Source organism: Rhipicephalus sanguineus, chromosome 5, assembly GCF_013339695.2.
Source record: "Rhipicephalus sanguineus isolate Rsan-2018 chromosome 5, BIME_Rsan_1.4, whole genome shotgun sequence".
NCBI classification, from domain to species: Eukaryota; Metazoa; Arthropoda; class Arachnida; order Ixodida; family Ixodidae; genus Rhipicephalus; species Rhipicephalus sanguineus.
In genome coordinates, this window is record NC_051180.1 from 83,753,643 (window position 1) to 83,777,588 (window position 23,946).

Below are 23,946 nucleotides of genomic sequence, written 5' to 3' on the forward strand. Positions count from 1 at the left end.
ATAATGTTCTGTTTTTAAAGCAAGGTTACTTGAAATATTAGTTGTTATTGGTGGTGTTGTTGTGGTTGTTGTTTTCTTTAGGAATTTGCCCGTGTAAATGATCTCTAGGATACAGTGTGGAATCTCGTCTTCGGTCCAGGTCCTCAACAAGGAGCTTGTTTCTGGCGGCGAGTACCTTTTGAGCGTCGGCTTCACCTACGAAGACGACTTACCGGCTGAAAGTCTCGCCGAAACACTCAAGTGAGCCCTGTAAACACTAGCGTCCCACATTATTTCAAGAGAGATGTTCCGTCTCATTTATTTACTTTCCGAATCGCATAATCACAGCCAGGAATTGAGTTACAAACTTACATGAACATAAAAAAACAGTGAAGTCTACGTATTAAAAAAGTTACTAATATACGAAACAGCATTACATAAAATGACCAGAAACAATAGCCTTGAAGGTATTAACTTATGTCATGAAGGCGATGGAGGCTGGGAAATTGTTCCGCTTTAGGCTTATCTTTGGGACGAAATTTGATTTCATCTTTTTGTGACTTTTGGGAAGATCATCCTTGAACTGATCTTTGAACCTTCGATTTTGTCCGCGAGATGGCAAGTACTACGGAGGCAAAAAAAAAAAAAAAACGCGGTCACGTGTGTTTGCGTGAAAGGGGCAAATTTTATTTTTAAAAAATTAGCAGCCTCATATACAGCTGTTAAATGTTAAGCAGGTGAAGATAGCCGTGTTAAGCGGGCGAGTTGAGTGCACCTACGGGGAGCACGCTTCGGAACCCTGAGTGACACTTTAGGGTATAGGCGGGGCTGAGCGGGAAAACAGAGCGCACTTGTAAAAAGAAAGAAATGGCGTCAGACTGCGAGCGCGTTTTTCGAAGATGCGGATGAAGAAGAAAAATAATTCGGAAATGGGATTCTTTGATGTTGAAGTACAAATAAAAACAAAGTTATTTCTTCTCACCGAAAAAAAAAAATTAAGGCGGCTTGACACTAGTGGTGCCAAGCCTGAAGGAACAGCGAACCTGGGCGGCCTTCCTTGTATCTCTTTATTTTTCTCTTGCTTTCTTCCTCACTTTCTCTCTGCTTTTTATCACTTTTTGTCACTCTTTCTTTCTGTTTCTTTCTTTCTCTGTCTACATATTTCGTTCTCTCTTTCTCGCTCTCCCCATCTTTTTATCTCTTTCTACCCCCTCTCTCTCTATCTCTCTCTCTTTAACTATTTGCCTCTCTTTCTTTGTTTCTATCTCTTCCTCTCTTTCTTGCTCTCTTGTGTCTATTTCTTTCTATTTCTGTCTTTGTGGATTTCTTTCTCTGTCTTTCTAACTTTTTTCGCTTTCTTCCATTTCTCTCTCTCTCTATTTATTTCTCTCTCTCTCTCTGTGCTCGTTCTCTCGCCCATCCGAGTTATTGCATTCCACGCCAGACAAATCGGCGCAGCGGGAGAGCGCGCGCGGGGCGCGCGTGTTTCGGGAGCCGAGCAGTTGATGAAGAAGAGGACGAAGAGAGCGATGCCACACGAAGACGACAGCGACGAGGGCCATGCAGGAACGCGGATGGAATGCAGTGGAATGAGGAACGCGCGCGCACGCTGTAGACCATTCGACAGCGCTATACCGGTGTCACAATTGCACTAAAATTGAATCTGATCAAGAAATTGGTGTCTTTTTTGCAGATCTAAGAAAAGTATTAAACACCTCACAATTTGTAAATTCGGCGCAGTGAGTACATCGCAAGCGTGCGCAATATATTCTCTATTTTCAACCAATCATAGGCTGAGCGATACCTCACTTCCGGCAACAGAAATTGTGGACGTACGATGCAGCAGCCAGCGCGGTAACCCACTTCGGGAACAAATTAAAATATCAAACGCTTTCTTCACGCCGATTTCACTGGAGCCACAGAACTCATCAAAACCCATAGCAAGTAAACGGCCGATAAGAACGACATGCGTAATTTGGGGTGTAGGGCCTCTTTAACAGTTCCGGCGTTGCAAGTCCATAGGTGCCGAGACGCAGCTACGTGCGTGCTCGGAACGCTTGCGTCACTTCGATTTGGTAAAACGAACTCTAACCGAAGTCTGCTCACCGTAAGCGCGTTTAACTTGCCCGCTTGACACGAGTGCTGCGAGTGTTCATTCGAAAAGCACAAACGCTGCGAAAATATAGTTGCATAAGATGAAGCGAGCAAGATAACTTGTTCTCTGCGGCCCGTTGTTTGAAAATTTAAAAAAAAAAACTTACAGGGTGCCTTACGCTTTGTCCTAAGACGACTCGAAGGCGAAAGCCGTCTTCTTCTTCTTCTTCTCAGTAGATGTACTGATCCTCCCCCGCTCCCACCGAAAGCTTTCTGCACCTAACATGTTTGGACTCGCTCCAGGATTGGAGTTGCTGCATGATTTTTGTACCTCACCTGGTTTTGCACTACCTCGGTGATCGGCCCACCTTTCACCAAGCGACGATGTCGTGTGATGACGTCATGACGACGTCACGTTATGCGACGTCATGATGACGTCAAATTGACATCTGACGACGTATGTGACGTCATGATCGCTGACGTCATGTGGTGTAGCATCACGTGGCGATGATTTTTTGCATCACTCGTGTTGGCGCCGACACTGCTGGATGCTGACGCCGTCGACAAGGGACGCCGACAGTCAATTTTCGCGTTTGACGAGGCATCTAAGGCTTTCGCCTTACTAACTGTACGTAAATGATGATAGGGAATTATTGAGCATGGAGTGTCGCTTGAGCCAACGTTTCGACAAGTTTTCTTGTCTTCGTCGAGGCAGCAGCCTTGACGAAGACAAGTCCACTTGTCGAAACGTTCGCTCCAGCGACATTCCCTGTTCAACGAGTTTTCATAGATTCAAGCCTCCCTATACCTCTGGGCTTCTGTCTTGTTAATAACTAAATAGGATATTTAAAGGGTGACTCAAAAGGACACGCAGTCTTGTGCTTTCGGCTGGACACTTACTTATGACGGCGGATTGAAAGAGAGCACTCCTCCTCCAAGAAGAGTAACGTTAAGCGAAGGGTTGAGTGGAACACGTGAACCCACTCTAGACCGATCATTGCTTACGATCGTTGCAACTCTACGACATGCAGGGGAAAGAAAAAGCTATCTCAGAACAATTTGTGGAATTCCTGTAGCGCCCAGAATATTCTGTTTCTCGTGAGCATGATGATATTAGTCTACCATTTCTATCTCTGGTTTGAACGCTATAGTATATTGTCTTTCTCTGCGCAGAAAGTGCTTGTTAAGGATGACCTTAAATAAAAGTTAAAAATATGTTTTTCTTCATTACACGACATTACAGAGAGATGTAGAGTAGTAAAAGAAACAAATGTATGCGCCGGAGCGTATTTTCCATTTCACAAGCTTTCATAATAACATTTAATAATTGTAGGTGTTTTACGTCCCAAAACCACGATATGAGTATGACAGGCGGGGTAGTGGAGGGTCCCGGAAATTTCGACAACCTCAGGTTCTATGCGTGCACCTAAATCTAAGTACACGGATCTCAAGGATTTCACATTCCATAGGTTCTGCTGAGATTATCGGGTCTGTAGAGTATGCCCGCGTATACGTATTGATGCAACGGGAAATGGCGCACATATGCTTCGCTAACTACAATTATTTCTTTCTCCCAGATACGTGTCGTTCTCGAACCTGATTACGCACGTTGCACCGTTAGACATCTGGAACTCGACCGTGGCCGAACCACCCAACCATTTTAATAAAGTGGTGAGTAAGCACATTTGATATAATTGTTGGGCTATAACGTCCCAAAGCCACGATATGATTATGAAGGACGCCGTAGCGGAGGGCTCCGAAAATTTCGACAACCTTATAGGTTCTTTAACCTGCACCTAAATATAAGTACACGAGCCTCAAGCATTTCCGCCTCCATCGGAAATGCGGCCGCCGCAGCCGGGATTCGATCCCGCGACCTTCGAGTCAGCACTCGAGCACCGTAATTACTAGACCACCGTGGCACGTATATATCCACACTGTCAGCGACGAAACTGCTCTGTTTTGCTTGGAAACGATGGTGGCAAAATTTGTCATACTATATGTCAACCGGTGCAGGTGCTAGTAAATATATACTGAGGTGACACGATATCATTATCATTGGATCGATGATCAATGAAAAAAAAATACGGTGTAGTGTGGCTGTTCTTAACACTTGCAAGGTTGATGGTTCGCACTTCAAGATATTTGTGTTTAAGTTGGGGGCAAAACTACAATTAAACCTTATATGGGGATGCTTCCCACTAGCTGTGTTATTACATGGCGTTATCGCATCACTGACGGTTTTTACAGAGTCCCTCCCGTTTTTTTTTTTCGTTAATAGTAAATCAGACGCCACGAATAAAAGAACTACTCTTGTGTAAGGATGTTTTCGGGCCCAGTTCACAAAATTTTCCATAAGTTTGAGGGCTACTAATTTGCAAACAGGTGCACGTGAACGAAACCCAGGTGGTCAAAATTTCCGGAGCCCTCCACTACGGCGTCTCTCATAATCATATGGTGGTTTTAGAACGTTAAACACTAACAATGAAATAAAATGACTAATCTGCAAATGGCTGGCTGCCTTTCACATATACCACTATGCATAAAACTAGGGTTAAGCTCTCACGAACAATTCTAGCGAGCTTCTTATAATACGGGCCCTTGCGTGTATTTCCTGGCTTTTCTTTCGCAAATTATCTGTGACATTAACGAAGGGGGTACAGCCGCCTCAATAAGCTGTGCTCACCGTAGTCGCTCACTGTACTCCTTCCTTTCGTATGCGGTAAAAAATATGCAAGTCAAATGAAAAAGCGACCGAAGCGGAAGCAAATGGGCTCAATACGATGAAAAAACATGCAAGGGAAATTGAAAATCAGTCGAAGAGATAGCAAGTGTGCCCAGTTTTAGTCTTTACTGGGGCAACAGCGCAGCGTTGATATAGGCGAAGCAATAGGTAGTACACTCTTTTAAAAAATCTGTTCTTTAACTCTTTTCTGTGAGTCCTGACTTGCTACGGGTATGACTCTCTTTGGAGGTCATTATACTCTCTTAAGAGAGTTGTGGGACCCAAAAGAGAGTTCACGTGTCTCTTTAAAGAGAGTCATATACGTGGCAAGTCAGGATTCACAAAAAAAGACTCGCGCGTACTCTTCGGTTTTCTTAGAGTGTTACAAATAGTCGTGATGAATGATCAATGACGCAACTCCCACCACGATAATGTTCTCGTACGTCCACGGCGCATAGCGATCGAGTTCATTGAAAAAGATATCTCCTGCAATTCGGGCAGGCGCGGCAACGGAAACCATAATTGCTTGTAAAAACGGAATATTCCTCGATAGCGAACGGTCGACAACAGCGCACCGGGAGTCAAGGACGTTTGCTAGGAAGGAGTTGGCGGCACGTAAGCAGCAAATATTTTGATCATAACTGCCACGGCAAATACTGAACATGCGCTTCAACATGAAACCGTTTCATCTGTACTCGAACGGATTGGATATTTGGGGGCTTCGACTTTAATAAATATTTTTCTTTCTTGATCGAGATCACTATTTCTCGTAGCTTTCTCTATCAGCGGCAAAGGAACTTAGCGATGTTTCGCGAAAACGCGGGGCGTCTTATGTTTAGTTCACTGCGTACAAATGCACGATGGGCTAGAAAACGTCAGCTAACACGCCTAAATGACTCAGATGACTCGTGTTAAGCGAGGATTTGACGAGCGCAATTCTCCGCGCAGAAACACGAGGTCGAAAGAGTGCAGGCGGCTCGCAAGCTGCAGCCCGACAACGTGATGTGCTACACGCTGACGCTATGCATCGCGCACTACGTGGTCCTCGAGGGTACGCCTTTCGATCCAGCCCGCGGGGAGTTCTTCAATTTCCACGAAATGGTGAGTGCGTGACCTGCGTAATCCGTGCTTTCTTAATGAGTTTCCGGAAGGAAATTGCAGACAAAGCGGGAGCATGCATGGTAGGGTCATTGGCTACGTGTGTAAATGTATAAAGGAAAACGGTCGCCTCTAGGGGCCATTGAGTGTTGGCCCGAGAGGTTCATAGCTGCGTTTTGTTGACCTTGTGCTCAGTCACCGGATGAACATCCCTTAAGCCTGAGATTACCGATTCCGAGTATACCCTGTGATTATATAAACGTACTTGGATTTCAATTATGGTCAAATCTTAGCGGCTGGACTATGTTTTATATACCGATGTTCTTTACTTTTATGTGTATGTATACTTGTATGCATGCTTCTGCGTGCCCGCGAGCGGCTTGAACTTTAGGCAATTGGATTTGAAATGGGATGTTAGGCTATATAGAACTCAGAAACAATGACGGATGATGAAATTAAATGTGTTGTGTGGTACTTTCTTCGTCTGCTTGTTTTTTCCTGCGCCCTGGATACTATACGAAGAAATTACATTACAATTGGCTTTATCGTTACCTAATAATCGATGAAAAGGCAAATGACATTGAAAATTCCCAGAAGCACTCCTACGGTACCATGGCTTCTCGATTAAAACGTATATTAAGTATATTGGACGCTGCGCCACTGCAACTTGAAAAAATATATCGACTTCTCATTTTTGGCCGCCGAGCAAATCTCTCCGGGCAAGCGCTATTCGAGAGAAAAGCGCCGAAATGTGAGGAACGAACGCGTACACTTTGTGTGTACATACAGTGATGTATGTTTGCATCTTTGACAGTTCATCTTTGTAATTATATCCAGCTACTACAACGACAAAGCTTTTCTCGCGCCCTAGAATGGGCTCATAGATGAGCACCTCTGATTCAAAAAAAAAAAAAAAAGAAAAGCTGCGTTGTATTAGCGCATTGAATTGCACTGGTTGGTACATTACTAATGTGTATGTGGTCCACCACGCTTTAAATAATATTAAAAATCACACTTCTTGGCATTAACGGTGTGGATGCTATACCAGTTTTAGAAAATAGAGGTATACGCGTCACTTTCCTTCGTGTAGGTAATTTTCATAGTTTTACATTTAACTTCTGTTTTGACCATCGTCATAACCGACCTAATAGTGAATGACATGACTTTCGTTATAAGGATTGAAATGCTTAGTGCACGAATGAAGACTCGCTTGAGATACATACCGACGGGCAGAATTTTTTTTTGCAGGAGGGAAATCTTATATACCGATGTTTTCTAAGGGGGTAACGCTGACATACATATGCTTATACCAATTTGAAAACAAAATACGAGGTTGTTATTCGAGGATCCTCGACATTCACCGAACGACGCAGAACAGCATGCATGGGTGATGCGAAAACTACCGCAAGGACGAACGAAAGGGAATATTTTACTTTCTTCTGCAGCACTGCTCGTTGAGCATGTATTTAGCGATATGCAAGATGACATGCTCTCGGCTTATATATTTCGCCATATTCAAGATGTCGCTATACAAGGTCGCTATATAAACTTTCCTGATTTATAGGGGTAGGTAAAGGAACCGCTATTTTGTACGGGAAAAAAAAAGCGAACAGCTTGCTCTGTCACCCCCAAGTGGCAAAAAAGGTAATAGCTGTCAAGCTTCTATGATGGCGATGACGCGTTGTGATATATACGTCTCCACTTTTCACGCGAACGTTAGCCGTGACGCGCGTCTAATTGGCAGCTCTCAGCACTAGCAGCGCTCTTGATGCCAACAGTGCGCGGTCCTATATTGGAGCCTGTTGCACCTTGCAACTACTTCGTTGCGTCATCCATCTTGCCGTCCATCCATCACCACTTTGAGCAGCTTCTTTAGCTCTTCAGAGTGCGGCGACCGGTATGTACTACTGCCCGAACAACCTTTTGCTTCGCGTTTCTGTTAGTTCTTTCGTGCTATGCCGCCTTCTTCGTATCGGTGTGTAAGACCACGTGATGTGCGTGAACGTAGCCCGTATAGCTGGAGCCGTACCTTTCCTGTCCAAACTCCATCCAATTTTCGCATCACTCTTTGACAACGCAGTCATGTGACCGGATCTCCGAGATGGACACGGAGCCCAGTAAAGCCGACGGCGTGTCGATCGTGTCGGCGGACGGTAGCATATACTACGCCTACGACACGAGCGCCACTCTACTGGATAAGGTAAAAACTTCTGCGAGAAATTACTAACGTGTTCGCACCTAGAAGCTTTGTTGTGCAGGATTGCTCCTGGTTTATTGATTTGTTTGTTTTTGTAACACGCTCCTCCCCCAATAATCTTTCCCTTTCTTTCTTCGCGCGATATGCCAGGGAATAATTTAACGCACACCCGCCCTTTCCCCTCCCCCCTTCGGGATTTGTGAACAATGAACGGTAAGTGGTGTGAAAAACGCTGACTGGCATTGCTATCTGTTTGAATGTATGCTGGTAAGTGTTGACTAATATCGTCTAATGTAGATTATCAGTTGCTATAAAAGTAATGGTGTTTTCATGGCGTCGAAATCCAGCGACGACCTCCAATCTTCATAATCAAGAACCGGAGTTGGTCTTGCCTTTTCTTGTCCTCCTTAACTAGTACTGTTGTTGTCCAAAACAGCTGCTTGGGCGAGTTGGTTTATGATTAGGATAGATTACCAGCGCAAAAAGACGAAACACTCAAGAAGGCACACGCACACACAGCGCTGAACTCACAACTTATTTATTACTTCGAACGCAGGGCCTTTTTCTAGGCACGTGTCGAAGCAACAGAAAGATAACATAAAGAAAAGGAGAGATGAAAACTACATGCGCTTTTTGCGGTAGCAAATCTATCTTAATTGTTATTAGCATTTATTGAGGGCACCAACAGTTCAAGCGTGTGGTATTTGTGGGTCTTACTCTCTCTTGCTTATATCTACTTGCTATAGGCATAAGGTGAAAGTTGGCTTGTGTAATATCTAGGTGAACATTTGCTGTGTAGCAGAATTCATGCCTATAGATTAGGGGAACCAATAAGCCAGTTTATAACCATTCCATGACAGAGTTAGCAAACTCGTAGGAATTAAAAAAGAAATAGTTACTAAAAAATGAAAAAAAAAATTGTTTCCGCCCGGGATCGAACCGGGGACCTTGCGCGTGTGAGGCGCACGTGATAACCACTACACCACGGAAACGTTTTTTTTTTTTTTGCTTTATTGCCTGTTATTAGAAACGTACATCAAACAATAAGGCACAACTTTTGTCTTTTCTTACACCACGGAAACCAGCTCGCGAGGCTTGGCTCTAAGTATGCTGCAGAGCTTGGGACTATCTCTTGGGCATTTATAGAGGCTTACAGCAAAGCCAGTTTCTTTTGAATATGACTACTAACGTAAATGTTTAAGAAATAAGTTGGAAACAATGGCTGCGCGCGAGAGAAAAAAAAAGGCATGTTTCCGCCCGGGATCGAACCGGAGACCTTGCGCGTGTGAGGCGCACGTGATAACTAGGGGTGTGCGAATATCAAATTTTTCGAATACGAATCGAATACGAATATCCACCTTCGAATATCGAATCGAATATCGAATATCAAAGGAAAAATGCCTCCACAGTAACAATATTTTATTTAACATGTAGCTATTTGAAAAAAAAAAAGATATTAACAGCCTGACTGGCAACAAAACATACACTGCTATCTCCAGAACACAATGTCCAGGCTAGCACAATGCACATCACAACACAATCAAATATCACTACACAATGAAAGTAATGACTAGATGGTGGTATGAAGAAATATGAGTTGCTCCACATGATCAGGCAGCAGGCGCTCCCTTCTAACGGAGACACCCCCCCCCCCCTGCCACTGAAAAGGCACGCTCGCTTGGAACAGACATGGGGCAAAGCTTTGCCAGACTGGGGTATCTGAACAGTCCGCCACCAATCACGTGGGTCACTGTCTTTCTTCAGAAGTGGTCCCGCATAGTGAACGAGTGGTAGTGCGGCACGTTACGGCCGCATAATATTCAAAATGTACGGGTACATGATCGCCAACAGCGCCGCACGTCGGAGATGCACCAGCAATAAATCATACGTATTGGGGTGCTCGTCGCAGGCAGATATCGTGCCTACGTGTACTTAGGATGTTTATCGCTCCTCTCGGCAACGTTTTTAGTGATACGAACGCAGCATAAATGTGGAAGACGAGGTATTTTATGCATGATAATCGAATCGCATATTCGAATTTTTCGAATATTCGAAGTTATCGAATATTCGAAACTTTTCGAATACACGATTTTCGAATCGAATACGAATATTTCGAATGTAATATTCGACGAATATTCGAAACTTTCGAATATTCGCACACCCCTAGTGATAACCACTACACCACGGAAGCCAGCTCGCGAGGCTTGGCTCTAAGTAGGCTGCAGAGCTTGGGACTATCTCTTGGGCATTTATAGAGGCTTACAGCAAAGCCAGTGTCTTTTGAATATGACCACTAACGTAAATGTTTAAGAAATAAGTTGGAAACAATGGCTGCGCGAGAGAGAGAGAAAAAAAGAAAATGCATGTTTCCGCCCGGGATCGAACCGGGGACCTTGCGCGTGTGAGGCGCACGTGATAACCACTACACCACGGAAACCAGCTCGCGAGGCTTGGCTCTAAGTATGCTGCAGAGCTTGGGACTATCTCTTGGGCATTTATAGAGGCTTACAGCAAAGCCAGTTTCTTTTGAATATGACTACTAACGTAAATGTTTAAGAAATAAGTTGGAAACAATGGCTGCGCGAGAGAGAGAGAAAAAAAGAAAATGCATGTTTCCGCCCGGGATCGAACCGGGGACCTTGCGCGTGTGAGGCGCACGTGATAACCACTACACCACGGAAACCAGCTCGCGAGGCTTGGCTCTAAGTATGCTGCAGAGCTTGGGACTATCTCTTGGGCATTTATAGAGGCTTACAGCAAAGCCAGTGTCTTTTGAATATGACCACTAACGTAAATGTTTAAGAAATAAGTTGGAAACAATGGCTGCGCGAGAGAGAGAGAAAAAAAGAAAATGCATGTTTCCGCCCGGGATCGAACCGGGGACCTTGCGCGTGTGAGGCGCACGTGATAACCACTACACCACGGAAACCAGCTCGCGAGGCTTGGCTCTAAGTATGCTGCAGAGCTTGGGACTATCTCTTGGGCATTTATAGAGGCTTACAGCAAAGCCAGTGTCTTTTGAATATGACTACTAACGTAAATGTTTAAGAAATAAGTTGGAAACAATGGCTGCGCGAGAGAGAGAGAAAAAAAAGAAAATGCATGTTTCCGCCCGGGATCGAACCGGGGACCTTGCGCGTGTGAGGCGCACGTGATAACCACTACACCACTGAAACCAGCTCGCGAGGCTTGGCTCTAAGTAGGCTGCAGAGCTTGGGACTATCTCTTGGGCATTTATAGAGGCTTACAGCAAAGCCAGTTTCTTTTGAATATGACTACTAACGTAAATGTTTAAGAAATAAGTTGGAAACAATGGCTGCGCGAGAGAGAGAGAAAAAAAAGAAAATGCATGTTTCCGCCCGGGATCGAACCGGGGACCTTGCGCGAGTGAGGCGCACGTGATAACCACTACACCACGGAAACCAGCTCGGGAAGCTTGGCTCTAAGTAGGCTGCAGAGCTTGGGACTATCTCTTGGGCATTTATAGAGGCTTACAGCAAAGCCAGTGTCTTTTGAATATGACTACTAACGTAAATGTTTAAGAAATAAGTTGGAAACAATGGCTGCGCGAGAAAAAAAAACGACATGTTTCCGCCCGGGATCGAACCGGGGACCTTGCGCGTGTAAGGCGCACGTGATAACCACTACACCACGGAAACGAGGATGGTCGCCGCCTGTTTTGGTCTCGTGCCAAGTTGAGCGGCCGACAAAATGGTCTCTAGCGCAGCGCATACATGGCGCAGAATCGATGCAGAATGCAGCTTACTTTAAACCTCCCACTCCCCAACTTCGTTTTGTAAACGCAATCCTGGGCTTGCCATGTTTATTCGCACATTACCAGCAGGACACAAGCTATGCAAGTAGTAGGCAGGACACAAGCTATGCACAAAGTGCTGTTTGATAGCCAGATAAGCAAAAAGTAAATACGTAATTAGTTCAGTCGCGCAAGGGCACTGCGTAGCAGGCGGGAGACACGCTAAACACGTTCACATAAAACAGCAAAAAATATCACAAAGTGCAAAACCGCAGACTGTCGCCGAGGAGCATGCCGTTCATTGGCAGGTTGCGCTCTCTCACAAATAATAGAAACGTCTTTTTCCGTATGTTATTTCATGGTCGGTGTCCTGCTTTTATTCTATCATGTTACTTCCCGGCCAGACGGTCTTCCGTCAAAGCCTCGACTTCAAGTAATATACCGTTCGGCGGGCTTCGTAACAAGGCAACTAGCCCAAAAAGACACTTCGTGCGCATATTTGGCAATGGAGAACTTACATATTACCAGAGGCGTGCAGTCAACGCGCTTTATTCGTCGACAATCAACTCAAACCGCCCACAACGAAGCGCCGCTATGTACATTTGTATACACGCCGCCGGCCCCTATCCACACTAGCGCGGCGACAGTGCTGCCACCTGTAGCCCGATCTCGGGCCGAATACCACCGCTTTCTAGCACTGGCCATAGGAATAGGAGTGCGCAGTTTTCTGTATCGGGAGTGTGTGTGGGGGGGGGGGGGGCAAGATTTATCCGCAGCGTCCCCCTCCGCCTCCTGGAAAGGTGCGATGGAAAGACAAGCTTTTCAATGGATGCAAAAATGAAAACGAAGCAATGACGTGCTTCCCACAACGGCCTGCCTTTGGCCGGCTTTCCCAGTGGTAACCCTGCATATTAGACACTGTCGGGACGACGGAGCAGGTTCGAGTGAGAATAGAGATGGGGTTGACTTGGCGCCCTGCTTAGGTGATTTGGGGGGGGGGGGGGTCGCTTCTCCCCCCTCACGCACGCCTAGGGCTGATACGTAGTTCTCGTTAACGTTTATAAAACTATGTCTAATGCTGGCTAGTATAACGTCGGCTATTTAGCTATCCGCCGTTATGGCAGCAAAATTGTCTTCACTCAGTATCGATTCAGTGATGCTCTTGAACACACACAGACAACAACATAAATTGGTATCGCCAGGAATTTTTCCGTTATTGGCGATAGCAGGGACGAAACTGGAAGCAGAAAAAAATTATCTCGATGCGTCAATAGCAATTTATTAGCGTTAGACGACATAGGTCGGCAAACTCACTCATGAGTCGACTCACTCAGACTCACTCAGACTCATATCGAGACGTGAGTCTGAGTCTGAGTGAGTCCGGGTGAGTAAAGTTTTTGTGAGTCTGAGTCCGAGTGAGTTCGGTTGGGAAAAATTTTGGTGAGTCTGAGTCCGAGTGATTCCGGTTGAGGAAAATTTTGGTGAGTCTGAGTCCGAGTGAGCCCTAAGGGCAAAATATATTGCATGAGTGAGTCTGAGTGAGCTCCAACTTTTGTTGCCGACCTATGGTCCTATCTACTCAACTTTAGCATTACTATCAGCCCTATGTCAGCTCACGTTTATACTCCCGTATACTCCCGCATACTTAAACTCGCTACCGTTCATACATCAGCTTAATATTTATTGATCAGAGGCGTGAGTTGAGGAGGGAGAGGGGGGGGGGTGCCTTGACCTCCCCCAGCAAATTTTTTCACGGGAAGTTATTGATAAAAATATCTCGCGTGAGTCATGACTTTCAATAAAAAGGTCCTTATTGAACTGCAAACTCAGATAACTCGTATATGAAGGTACGAGATCAAAAGGTGCTAAGTAGCGCACCGATTATGCGAGATATTGGCGTTAAAGAGCATTGACATTATGGTAGAAAAAGGATAATTAAATGCTAACAGACTCATGAGTCGACTCACTCAGACTCACTCAGACTCAGATCGAGCCGTGAGTCTGAGTCTGAGTGAGTTCGAGTGAATAAAATTTTGGTGAGTCTGAGTCCGAGTGAGTCCGGTTGAGAAAAATTATAGTGAGTCTGAGTCTGAGTGAGTCCGGATGAGGAAAAGTTTGGTGAGTCTGAGTCCGAGTGAGCCCTGAGGGTAAGATATGTTTCGTGAGTGAGTCTGAGTGAGCTCCACATTTTTTGCCGACCTATGTTAGACGATGACATAACGTGTCAAAACCGTTGCTTTATTATGAGGCACGTCGAAATGAACGCCTGTGGATTAATGCTGACTATCCAATGTTTGTGAATGTGTTTTATGAACCTTAAATGCACGCACACAGATGCGCCCCGGGCGGGGAACGAAACCGGGACCCTCTTCTTAGTAGCGCAAGTTAACGTTATAATAAAACGTTACCCCCATTTGTTGGAATGTTGTCCTTTGGTAGAATGCTTTTTTTAATATTCGCTTCCGTGGTAATTAGTTTTACACTCGCACCCAGGTTTAAAGCAAGCCTACATAATCTTGACCCCAGTTGTCATCTATCGGCGAGGCCAGCGTAGGGACTGCGGAATGGTTACGTCTCAGCTGATGGGGAGCGAATACTGGCGGCCATCATGTGATAAGAACAGGCTGGATGCTAGGGTAGTCGTCCGTTCCACGTAATCAGCAGCCCCCGAGCAAAGATGGCTGCCCCCTTCAAGCGATGATATAATGGAACCAGTCGAATGATTTCAGCAATCACCTTGCGCATGTATGAGTGCCTATTTTGGAAAACCTGGTGCTTTGCAGGTGTATCTATGAACTCGTTCTGTACGTAGCAGCCTGTCACCTTTGCAGAATGTGACTGTCCTTGGATTATCTGGATTTCGCTGAATCCCATGTTCAGTTTGCGCAAGTCTGCTCGAGCGGAGGCCGTTGAACGATAAAGCCCTGCCAACGCGCAAAACAAGGTTCCACGGTGTTTATTTTCTTTACCCGAAGCGCTACTGCTGAAAGGGGGTGTAGGGGGGGGGGGGGCGATTGTATCTTTAAAGAATTTCAGGGCACGCTGATTGGACAGGCCTCCATAGCCGGCGCTGACGATTCGTGCCTGTATACAATCTCAGTAGATCTGTCCAATCAGCGAGTGCCTGCAAATAGACATTCATTTTACATAGTGTGCGCTTCGCACTCAAAATACCGCTATCTCCACCCCCTACCTTTGAAAACGTCGCCAACTGTACATTTGAAAAGCCTGTGTTGAGGAAAGCAAGCAATGTTCCAAAAGACGGGCGAATTCGTTATTTAAAAGAGGTTATTCGACTTAGCATACAAATTATTAAAAACGAAATGGTACAGACTTTTCGCCACCTACGCAGCTGACATCTTCAGTATTCAACCACTCTTCTTTTGTGCCAATGTATACTGATGACACCGGCTGCATAAGTGGCGAAACGTATTTGCCATTTTGTTGTTAGTAATCTTTATGTTAAGTTGGAGTTAACCTTTTTTCAAGCCGAAGAAATCACACTGAACCGTGACGTTTTGTGAAGAGATGTCACCGGGGATTATTGACAAAAGAAGGTAGATGGGTTGGGAGTTTGGATCAGTATATCGCGTTGATTGGCTTATAGGCTTTTTGCTCGGCTTGGTAGTCTGCATCCGGTGCTCTGCCTGCTTTACTGTGCCGCACTAACGCGACCTTCATGTACTGAAGCTTGCCGACGTCGACATGGCAACACCAAAGAACCAATCGCCCCCCTCCCCCCCCTCCCCCCCCCAAAAAAGAAGAAAAAAAAGAAGGAAAACTTGCACTATTGTTAAAAATACGACGCGTTGAAAGGGTGCACGCGCGTGTTATATTAGGTTGCGGAGTTAAACACGCAATTGTAGAAAATACATTCTGCACGTTTGTTATATGCAGCAGAGGTAACAATACCTTTCAATGGAACGTTTAATACACGAGGGAAATAAGATGTGAAAACCGACACGAGAAGAATGCAACTAAATAGTAATGACGCACGCAGCGCAGCGGAGGGTAAAGGACGGAAAAGGAACAGCGGAAACAAGCGCTGACGTCTAGCAAAGCTTTGTTATCTCGCTTGTCACCTTTGTTTTATTCCGCCCTTTGTTCGTCGTTGCGCTGTACACATCGCCGTGGATAAGGGACAAGCCTCGTTTAACACCTCGCAACTAAACGTCGGGTACACTGTGCTGTGATGCATTTGCCTTCCGTACACAATTTGGCCGAGCTTGAAATCGTTGAAACTGCTGTGTACGAGGCGATTTATAAAAATGTACGACCGCACTAAGCGTATGCGCTACGGCGGCGGCGTATTCTTGTATCGAGTACCACTCGCTCAAACAGTCACAGCATTGCGACATCATCCGAAGGCCATTTTGTCTTCTGCTGGACGTATAGCACAAGAGAATATCAGCGCATGTGAGAATTGTCAAAGGCTTGGAATTGTTTTGTTTTTTTCGCCATCAACCGAGTAGGTCTGCAGACAAACTTTATTTGGTGCGTGGCGCGTCAACAAACGCACATAGTCATAAGAAAATAGAATCTGAAGTATAGGCTTATATATTTTCTTTATCCACTGGTCAATGCTGATGATAAGTACTAGAATTAGTTGCAGTGACATACGATACACCTGAACAACAATAACCAAAATTTAGGTTACTTAACACATCTGGTTGCCATTAACAACCATGCTTGAGGTAGCCTAAGGAGCCTGTGAATGAGGAAGAACGGAACAATGTGATATTGTATATCGTGCACCTGCATATTAACGATAATGAAACAAAGGAAATACATGTTTAGAAAGGACAGTATCAATTCACCGTTCATTATGAAAAAAAAGGTCTTAAATTGAAGTTAGTCAAGTAACGCGTCGCTTTTCGTAAATATGTTGATAGAATTCATAGGCTGCCTTTGGCGAGGCATGCTTGCTTAACGACTGGAAACTATTACACATGAGTTGTATTCAAGTACTCGTTCGCAAAATGTTTAATAAACCACAGCTTTCTCTGCGTGTGGGCGCATGACGGCTGATGATGATTGCGGTGATGAAGATTACGCGACTGAATGCCCCCTCCCCCTCCCTACACACAGATACACGTTCGCACAGATATAAAGGCCGCCGTCGCGCCTCAGGGATATAACCTTGCAGGTACACCAGTCGTACGCTCAGCGATACGGTCAGTGATATGAACCTTTGCAGATGTGCGAGTTGTACGTTCAGTGATACGTTCAATGATATACGCTCAGTGACCTGAACCTTGCAGATACGCCAGTTGGACCCGCACGGCATGTGTGTCGCTCTGTTCGACGTTCAATGCGACGACACCGACGACTGCGAGGACGGCCGTTACTCGAGGGTCGACGCCGTGAAGAAAGAAGTGGGCGTTCTGGAAATGCAGCGGGAACTCATGCTCCAGCTGCGCCTACGCCACGGACATTTCTGAATGCGACATTCCTTAGAGAGCAAAGCCATATACGGCGGCTCCGTGATGAGCCAGCCGGTCGAGCGTTTCTTTCGCCGATTGTTGCTTATTTCACCCTTGCTTGTCTGATTGTCTCTTCTGATGGTTTAACGATTCAACGCGAACAGATATGTTATTGCGACCGCTACACTGATTCGATTTGCATAAAACGCGCCCCTTATTTACCGCTGGCGTTTTGACGGTACGCGCGCATTCTACTTATGATCGTTGTCGTTACATCAGCCTACTCAGGACCAATGTGCTGCTTAGACATATCCAGCACAGGCCCTGCTTTGCGTCAGCAGGCTCTAACTAATGTGCGCAAGTTATGTAATGTCATCACACCGCCTGATCCTTTGCAGTCCTGGACGGCGTTTCTCTTACAGCTATCCGCTCAACGCATTGCGATACCTAGCTGCCCAATGTGACTTTCTTTTAATCTCAACCAGACGATTAAGGGCACCGGCCGTCTTTCTAATTCGTGGCACTGCTCTTCGTGCCTCGTAACCTGACGTTCGATATATTTTTTCGCTTCAGCGGGTGGGCAGGACTCGGGGCACTGAATCTGCGAAAAAGTTTTCTCCCTCTGCCTGAGAACATAGTCTCTGTTTAGGGGTTTCAGCCCGCCGTAGTTTCTGCGACATACACGGTTGTTCATTATTGAAGAAGGGCCACGCATCAACAAAACAGATCATTTGAATTCACCGTGGAGCCTGTGGATCATCGTTACGGAGCATGTACATGTCTATTGTGTTGCGCGGCGATCAATGTGTCCCTGTGTGTTGAATTAATGGGGCGCCATCGTAAAGAGCACGTCACAATTGAAGGAACCACGCTGAAGCAAGTAGCAGGACACAAGTGTGTGCTCGATGAACAGCGAAATCGCGGTTTTCACAAATTGAAACATACTGAAGACCATGGTAAGGCGTTGGCCCTCTTCACTACAACCATTCGTTCAACAGTGGCTTAATTAAATTTTTCAGTGGCATCTGATTTCTTTTCGAATTCCGTGAGTTCATCTGGCACTTTGAAGTGAGTACGAATAACGATGAACGTGGTAACTTTGGTCTCTTCTGAGGCTTATGCTGCGAACGAGCACTTGATGAACTGAAGCCGCTTATTGACAAGGGCGATGTGGCACGCGACTAAGCTGACCTGGCACTACGCCACGCAGGTATTTCGAATATGCGTAAACCTAGAGCGACGACAATGACAGCACTCGAGACGACTCTTTACCCACTTTATTTGAGCCTATACATACTCAACAGAGTTTGATCCCGGCTTGTGAATATTGCATCCAGCGGTGATTATTGCCTGGACCAGACATGGCAGACAGCAACCCCTGGTACTGGCAAAGGGTAGTACCATATTTGAAGGTACGTGATCTTTAAGAGGAATTTGCATATCAAAGGAGTGGTGTCGTGTGTGTTCGCGCGTTCATTTGGTGGCCTAGTCTGACGAAATCTTTTTCGAGTTCGAAGCTTAATATTCACGCCGTCTCCACCGTGGCGATATGCTTCATTCTTTGTTATACGACACATGATTAGTACGTCTTGTTTGAGCATAAGCGAACCATTCATAGTTCTATTTAGCTTCAATTTCATGGTAGGCTTTTTTTTAATCTTAGGATATTTATGCAAGAAGAAAAACTGGGTTCGGTGGTAACGCTAAAAATTAGCGATTATGGCACAGCGTATATAGATTTTAGTAGCAACTTCTAGTGTCAGAACTTTGTCTGGACTACCAAACTACTTTTAGGCGCCGCTTTTCGCTGCTGGTGCTACCGATACCATGCACTCAGTGTTGTATGCGTTACCGAAAAAAAGTAACTAAGTATGTCACTCTTACGCTAACAAAAAGAACGCGTTACCGCCCTACGTTACCCACAAAAAAAGAAACACGTTACCATTACCGAAAAAAAAGTAACGCACGTTACTTCGGCCATGACTCCATGGTCAGAAATTTGAATCAGTGCGCCCTCACTGCAGGAACCAGAATAACAATTTAATGAACCCCATATTTATATTTAACATAAAACGTCTAACCAAAACAACGATTTTAGCTGAATTACTTTGCAGAAGTGTGCCAGAGTTCAGCAATATTATAGTGGCTTCATGTCTACTGCAGAGTTGCATGTGATGGCTTATAACTTCGTGGCACATGGTAAAGTGACAGTAAACAGAAAATGATATTTCATCATCAGCGCTCTCCGGAAAGAAAACAGCATTGATATCTCAACAAATGTGCAGTAATTCTGAAGGCGTGCTTTCACGAATGTACAAAAACATATGCATAGATCTTGTAGGAATGAAGAAATTTTTAAATGAAGTAGTCCCTGAAAAAGATATTTGCAGCATAAATCATTTTTGCCCCTTTAACCTATATCATTCCCGCAAAAATTGCGAATGTTTATGTGATGGCGTTCAAGGTCAGCCTCGCTCGTTCAGGAATTCAACAACCAGAAACGTATACCTGCAGTTAGTAGTAGATGGAAGCAAATTTTATATTGAACACAGAACTGATAAACAGCGCTACAGTATTGCAGGGACAGCTTGCTGACGACTACAGCTTATAGAATTTAAGCAACAGCTGTATTTCTAAGCTGTCGTCAAACAGAATGGCTCGCTTCTAAGTTCGTCCGCAGCTACGGTAAACAGGCGCTCGACGGACGCATTAGATGGTACTCCCATTGCAAACACCTGGCAGGCCGATAGCAATCCGACGCTGCGACATAAGAAAAGCTCTGGGAATGTGGTGCCTACAAGACGAAGGAGTTTTGTGTAAGCCTCCCGGGATAATTTGAATAAAAAGTAACGAGTAACGTGACACCTAGAATGTTAACGTAAGTACGTTATATGTATACAGTTACGAAATAATGAGTACGTTACTAAATTACCAGAAAAGTAACGCGTTAATGGTAACGGCGTTACTTGTAACGCGTTACCGCCAACACTGCATGCACTTACGGCGTTTGTCTTGTATTGTATTAATACTGAAGAAAAGCGCGGCGTACTCGTTGAAGGTGGCGAGTATTGTCGGATTACACGAGTGGAACCACAGTCTAACTTACTTAAGTCGAGAGTGGCAGCCTGTAGCTTCGTTCGTTCAGTATACCATTCATATAAATCACTTCACCTTGTATTGTGGCACGAATACTGGAACCCTTGCCGCTCAGTGGCAGTTGTCCTGCAATGGCATTCTATACCCTTTACAACGCACACACAAAGCTTTGGCCATTTTAAGAAGCTTGCGTTTATAACGTCTGACAAAGGCGGCTCACGGAGAGAGACATGAATGTATTGTGGAGAGTGCGTAGGGATGTGATCTTAAAGCACGCAAACAACGTGCACGAACAAGAGTCGCGCGGGATTGAAACATGTCACCACGCCGCGCTGAATTAAATCCATTGTCTCTGAACCTACTCACTGTAGTGGGAACTTAAGATCCCAGTTTGAATAGAGCTGTGCGCATTACAATAGTGTGCGCTCGCGACTCAAGCAGGCAATCTGAACGCCACTCGTTTTCGCAATCATGTAGGCATGGTGCTAAACCGGCTTTCAGTTGGCCGGGTACTTGAGACAAGCGTGGCCGTCAAGTATGCATTCGCGCCGTCTCTCCAAGAACCTCATTCTTGTCTGTAAAGCTTAACAGCTAATCTGGATACAGTGGAGAAAAGCGCTGTTGTACGGATGTTTGAAACTCTATACCGTGGGCGCGAAGCACTCTTTTAACTTGGATAACCGAGGCCTCTGGCAACGGTCAACGCGTACAGTGACCTTACGCTGAGGCTATCCGTAGTTGACAGTATGCCACCAGAGCATAGAACCTATAGCGGACGTTGGAAGTGAAATTCGGAGCACGCGATCCACATTCATCTTGATAACATGGATCGCGTAGCACAAGGGAAGAGTTTCCAATGCCTGGATCCTTCCGAGTGCGCATGCTCTGCAGAAGTTGAACGCGCACGGTAGCATCATTAAACTTGATCTTGGCAAAACTTGCCGCGTAACAAATAGGTTGTTGGCATGGGGAATGTCACCTAATCTTCCTCGTTTCCCGGTTCGAAGTCGGCGATGATGGTGGGGTAAATGAAATCGTCAGTATAGCGACGTTTTGCCGGGTCAAGGAGACTATGCTGAGGCCGCTTGGTGCGTGAAATTAACTGAAGCAGCGTCGTCAAATGTTTATTTGGGCGTGCTTGTGTGTGTACGTACGGCTGCTCCGACATTACTGGGTCGTCACAGCCGCGTGTTGGTGCTGAACGACAATGCGCAAACACGCAGGCACCGGCCGACACAAGGTCAACAACAAATATACTATAAGTTTGCAGATCGCAATTTTTTTTTCGTTGGCATCTGTGTAGTGGAGACCTAGAAATTCACGCCACCAGAACGAAGTATAGGATGTCTGCGCAAAAATGCTGCCAACGCAACGCTGAGATGGTCAATGGTTAATAACACGAGGCGTGATAATATTTTCAATGCGGCTCGATGGCGGCATCTATATATAGGTCTCCTTCTTCATGTGACGGGTTATGCATTCAGTAAGAGTGAGACTGACTACTTTAAAATATTACGGATTACGTTTTAACGTAGTATAATACAAGCAACAGTGTCGCCTTTATATGAAATTCATATTCCTGTACAAGTTGCTTTGCCAGTTCAAATTTGATAAGCGACGCTGTGGGCGTCGCAAATGAGTTCACATTTGCACTGAAGAACAGCACCTTACAAAGTTAACGGTCCCGAATTTTCGTAACGAGATTTGCTAGCGCGGTCCCTTTGCCACAATGGGCGGACTACTTTGCTACGAACCTTTCACAGAAACGTAATTGACTTCGCCGTCCTCGTGCTATTCACTAAACCCCACCGCGTGCCGGCCCCAGCGTACCGCAGATATACAGCCAGGGCCGCGTGTTTAGAAAGCTGTTTCGTTCCGCACTGAAGACGCGTTTGCTGTATCTTTTGAAAGGTGACCCATTGTTTTCCAATCGCAGTTGTAATGTAATGTTATTTGTATGCCGCAGAACAAACTAAGAACTTGTGAAGCAACCATGCTTTAAGCTCTTGAGTGTAGTCTAATTTGCATTATACGTAAGTACATCGTTGCGACACTCGACACCTGCTTTCGGCGCCTATAACAGACCCGTAATGCAATCCAAAGATTTTTTTTGTTTGTTTTGTCTGTCGATCGGGTAAACAGCCTTTGCCGCAGGGTGGCTACTTGGGCTGGTTGCTACTGCATTCTAAAAGGAAAAATACGCTCTTTGTGCGCAAAACGGGTTGTAAGAGTGCGCTCTGTCCTATGATTCCTATCTGTCTTCTTTTCCGAAACGTTTTGCGCACAAAGAGCGTATTTTTCCTTTTAGAGCCCTTGCCGTATTGTACCATTCAAAGCTCGCCACGACTACGGTCACATCGGTCGCACCACGTGACCAAAATTACTCCTCTATCGGAACAATCGTAGTAATACCATTCAATTAGGTAGGGTCATTAACTTTGTAATTGGGTTAACTCAGTACACAGGGCGACGACAACGTAGAAGGAATTAACGTACACAACAAGGAGCTCTAAGCAGCCACTTTGCACTTGCATCTGTCATTGTTTTGTGCAGATAGCGACATAATCAGTCGTTCCAAGAATACCTGCCCTTGGCCGCACACTACAGCCAGTTCGTTGCTGTAAGAGGGCGCTGGCCGTCACCACCCTGTGTTGACGTGAACTATGCACCATGTCAATAGAGGCGACCAAGGGGCGTTGCAGTTAGCCTCCGATTACTGCACGTTCTTTTCGGCGTGATTTTGAATTTGTAATTTATGAAATAGTTATTTAAATTAGTATGCGAATTAAGACACGTGCTGCCGCCACCGCGGCCGTCCGTCTTCTTGTGCATTGCTGATGTTACGGTCTCAAGCTTGTCGCGAAGCCAAGAAATATTGTACGGGATTAGCAGCGTAGCCAGAAATTTTTCTGGGGTGATGGGGAGGAGGGGTCCGTCTCCACTCAATGAATGTTCGTACGTGTGTTTGTGTACATATACACCTAAAAATGTCAATTTAATCTCCCCCACCCTGTCCTCATGCGTAGGGTAGCAAACCGGTTGTCATATACTGGTTAACCTCCCTGCCTTTCCTTCTCTATTATTTCTTCTTCTTCATCGAGGAGAGCTATAAGGTGGGCTAGCTGGCGTTCATCTTCAAAGGTGCGCTTAGTTAACACGGATACTGTACAGATGTACAGAACGAATAACATACAGGACACAAGACGTCGAGCGCTACGTGTCTGTGTTAACTAAGCGCACCTTTGAAGATGAATACAAAATTTTAAAAAATACGGGAGGCTTGGACACTCCCTCCCCCACTCCCCCTGGCCGTGCCACTTGGTGTGATATTGTACAGGCGTTCTAAATTGATGTACCTAGCACTATGCAGTGCGGAAATCTTCATATTAGAGATGTGTTGCACGTGTGGTGCACAAATTTCGCTGCAATATAGATGACTGAGAGCATTCTGGAAATTCTAAATGGAAGTTAACTGAAATAAAGTCAAGTTAAATAAGTTGACTAAAACAGCAAGCTCAAGAGCAGTCGCGCAGTTGTGGGTATAGATACAGTCATGTAGCTCGCGCTCCGGCGGCTTGCA

At 45.3% G+C, this 23,946-nt stretch overlaps 1 protein-coding gene and 7 non-coding genes across 8 annotated transcripts; 1 reads left to right on the top strand and 7 right to left on the bottom strand.

Annotated features, from left to right (window-relative positions):
* LOC125756169 (uncharacterized) lies at window positions 1–17,510 on the top strand. The gene is made up of 5 exons (XM_037661101.2): window positions 1–240; window positions 3,651–3,744; window positions 5,747–5,899; window positions 7,977–8,096; window positions 17,109–17,510. The coding sequence occupies exons 1-5, from the start codon at window positions 98–100 to the stop codon at window positions 17,286–17,288; spliced, it is 690 nt and encodes a 229-aa protein (XP_037517029.2). The 5' UTR covers window positions 1–97; the 3' UTR covers window positions 17,289–17,510.
* On the bottom strand, window positions 9,013–9,085 carry Trnav-cac (transfer RNA valine (anticodon CAC)). The gene has a single exon. It is a non-coding gene; the product is annotated as a tRNA-Val (tRNA).
* On the bottom strand, window positions 10,458–10,530 carry Trnav-cac (transfer RNA valine (anticodon CAC)). Its single transcript has one exon. It is a non-coding gene; the product is annotated as a tRNA-Val (tRNA).
* On the bottom strand, window positions 10,704–10,776 carry Trnav-cac (transfer RNA valine (anticodon CAC)). Its single transcript has one exon. It is a non-coding gene; the product is annotated as a tRNA-Val (tRNA).
* On the bottom strand, window positions 10,950–11,022 carry Trnav-cac (transfer RNA valine (anticodon CAC)). Its single transcript has one exon. It is a non-coding gene; the product is annotated as a tRNA-Val (tRNA).
* On the bottom strand, window positions 11,197–11,269 carry Trnav-cac (transfer RNA valine (anticodon CAC)). The gene has a single exon. It is a non-coding gene; the product is annotated as a tRNA-Val (tRNA).
* Trnav-cac (transfer RNA valine (anticodon CAC)) lies at window positions 11,444–11,516 on the bottom strand. Its single transcript has one exon. It is a non-coding gene; the product is annotated as a tRNA-Val (tRNA).
* Window positions 11,680–11,752, bottom strand: Trnav-uac (transfer RNA valine (anticodon UAC)). The gene has a single exon. It is a non-coding gene; the product is annotated as a tRNA-Val (tRNA).
* Window positions 17,511–23,946: the final 6,436 nt, after the last annotated feature.

Excerpts from the sequence above, each read along its gene's own strand:
- LOC125756169 (XM_037661101.2), top strand. The coding sequence starts at position 98 with ATGATCTCTAGGATACAGTGTGGAATCTCGTCTTCGGTCCAGGTCCTC. Across the intron at positions 241-3,650 it reads AGTCTCGCCGAAACACTCAA|ATACGTGTCGTTCTCGAACC; the intron begins GTGAGCCCTGTA and ends TCTTTCTCCCAG. Across the intron at positions 8,097-17,108 it reads GCGCCACTCTACTGGATAAG|ATACGCCAGTTGGACCCGCA; the intron begins GTAAAAACTTCT and ends TGAACCTTGCAG.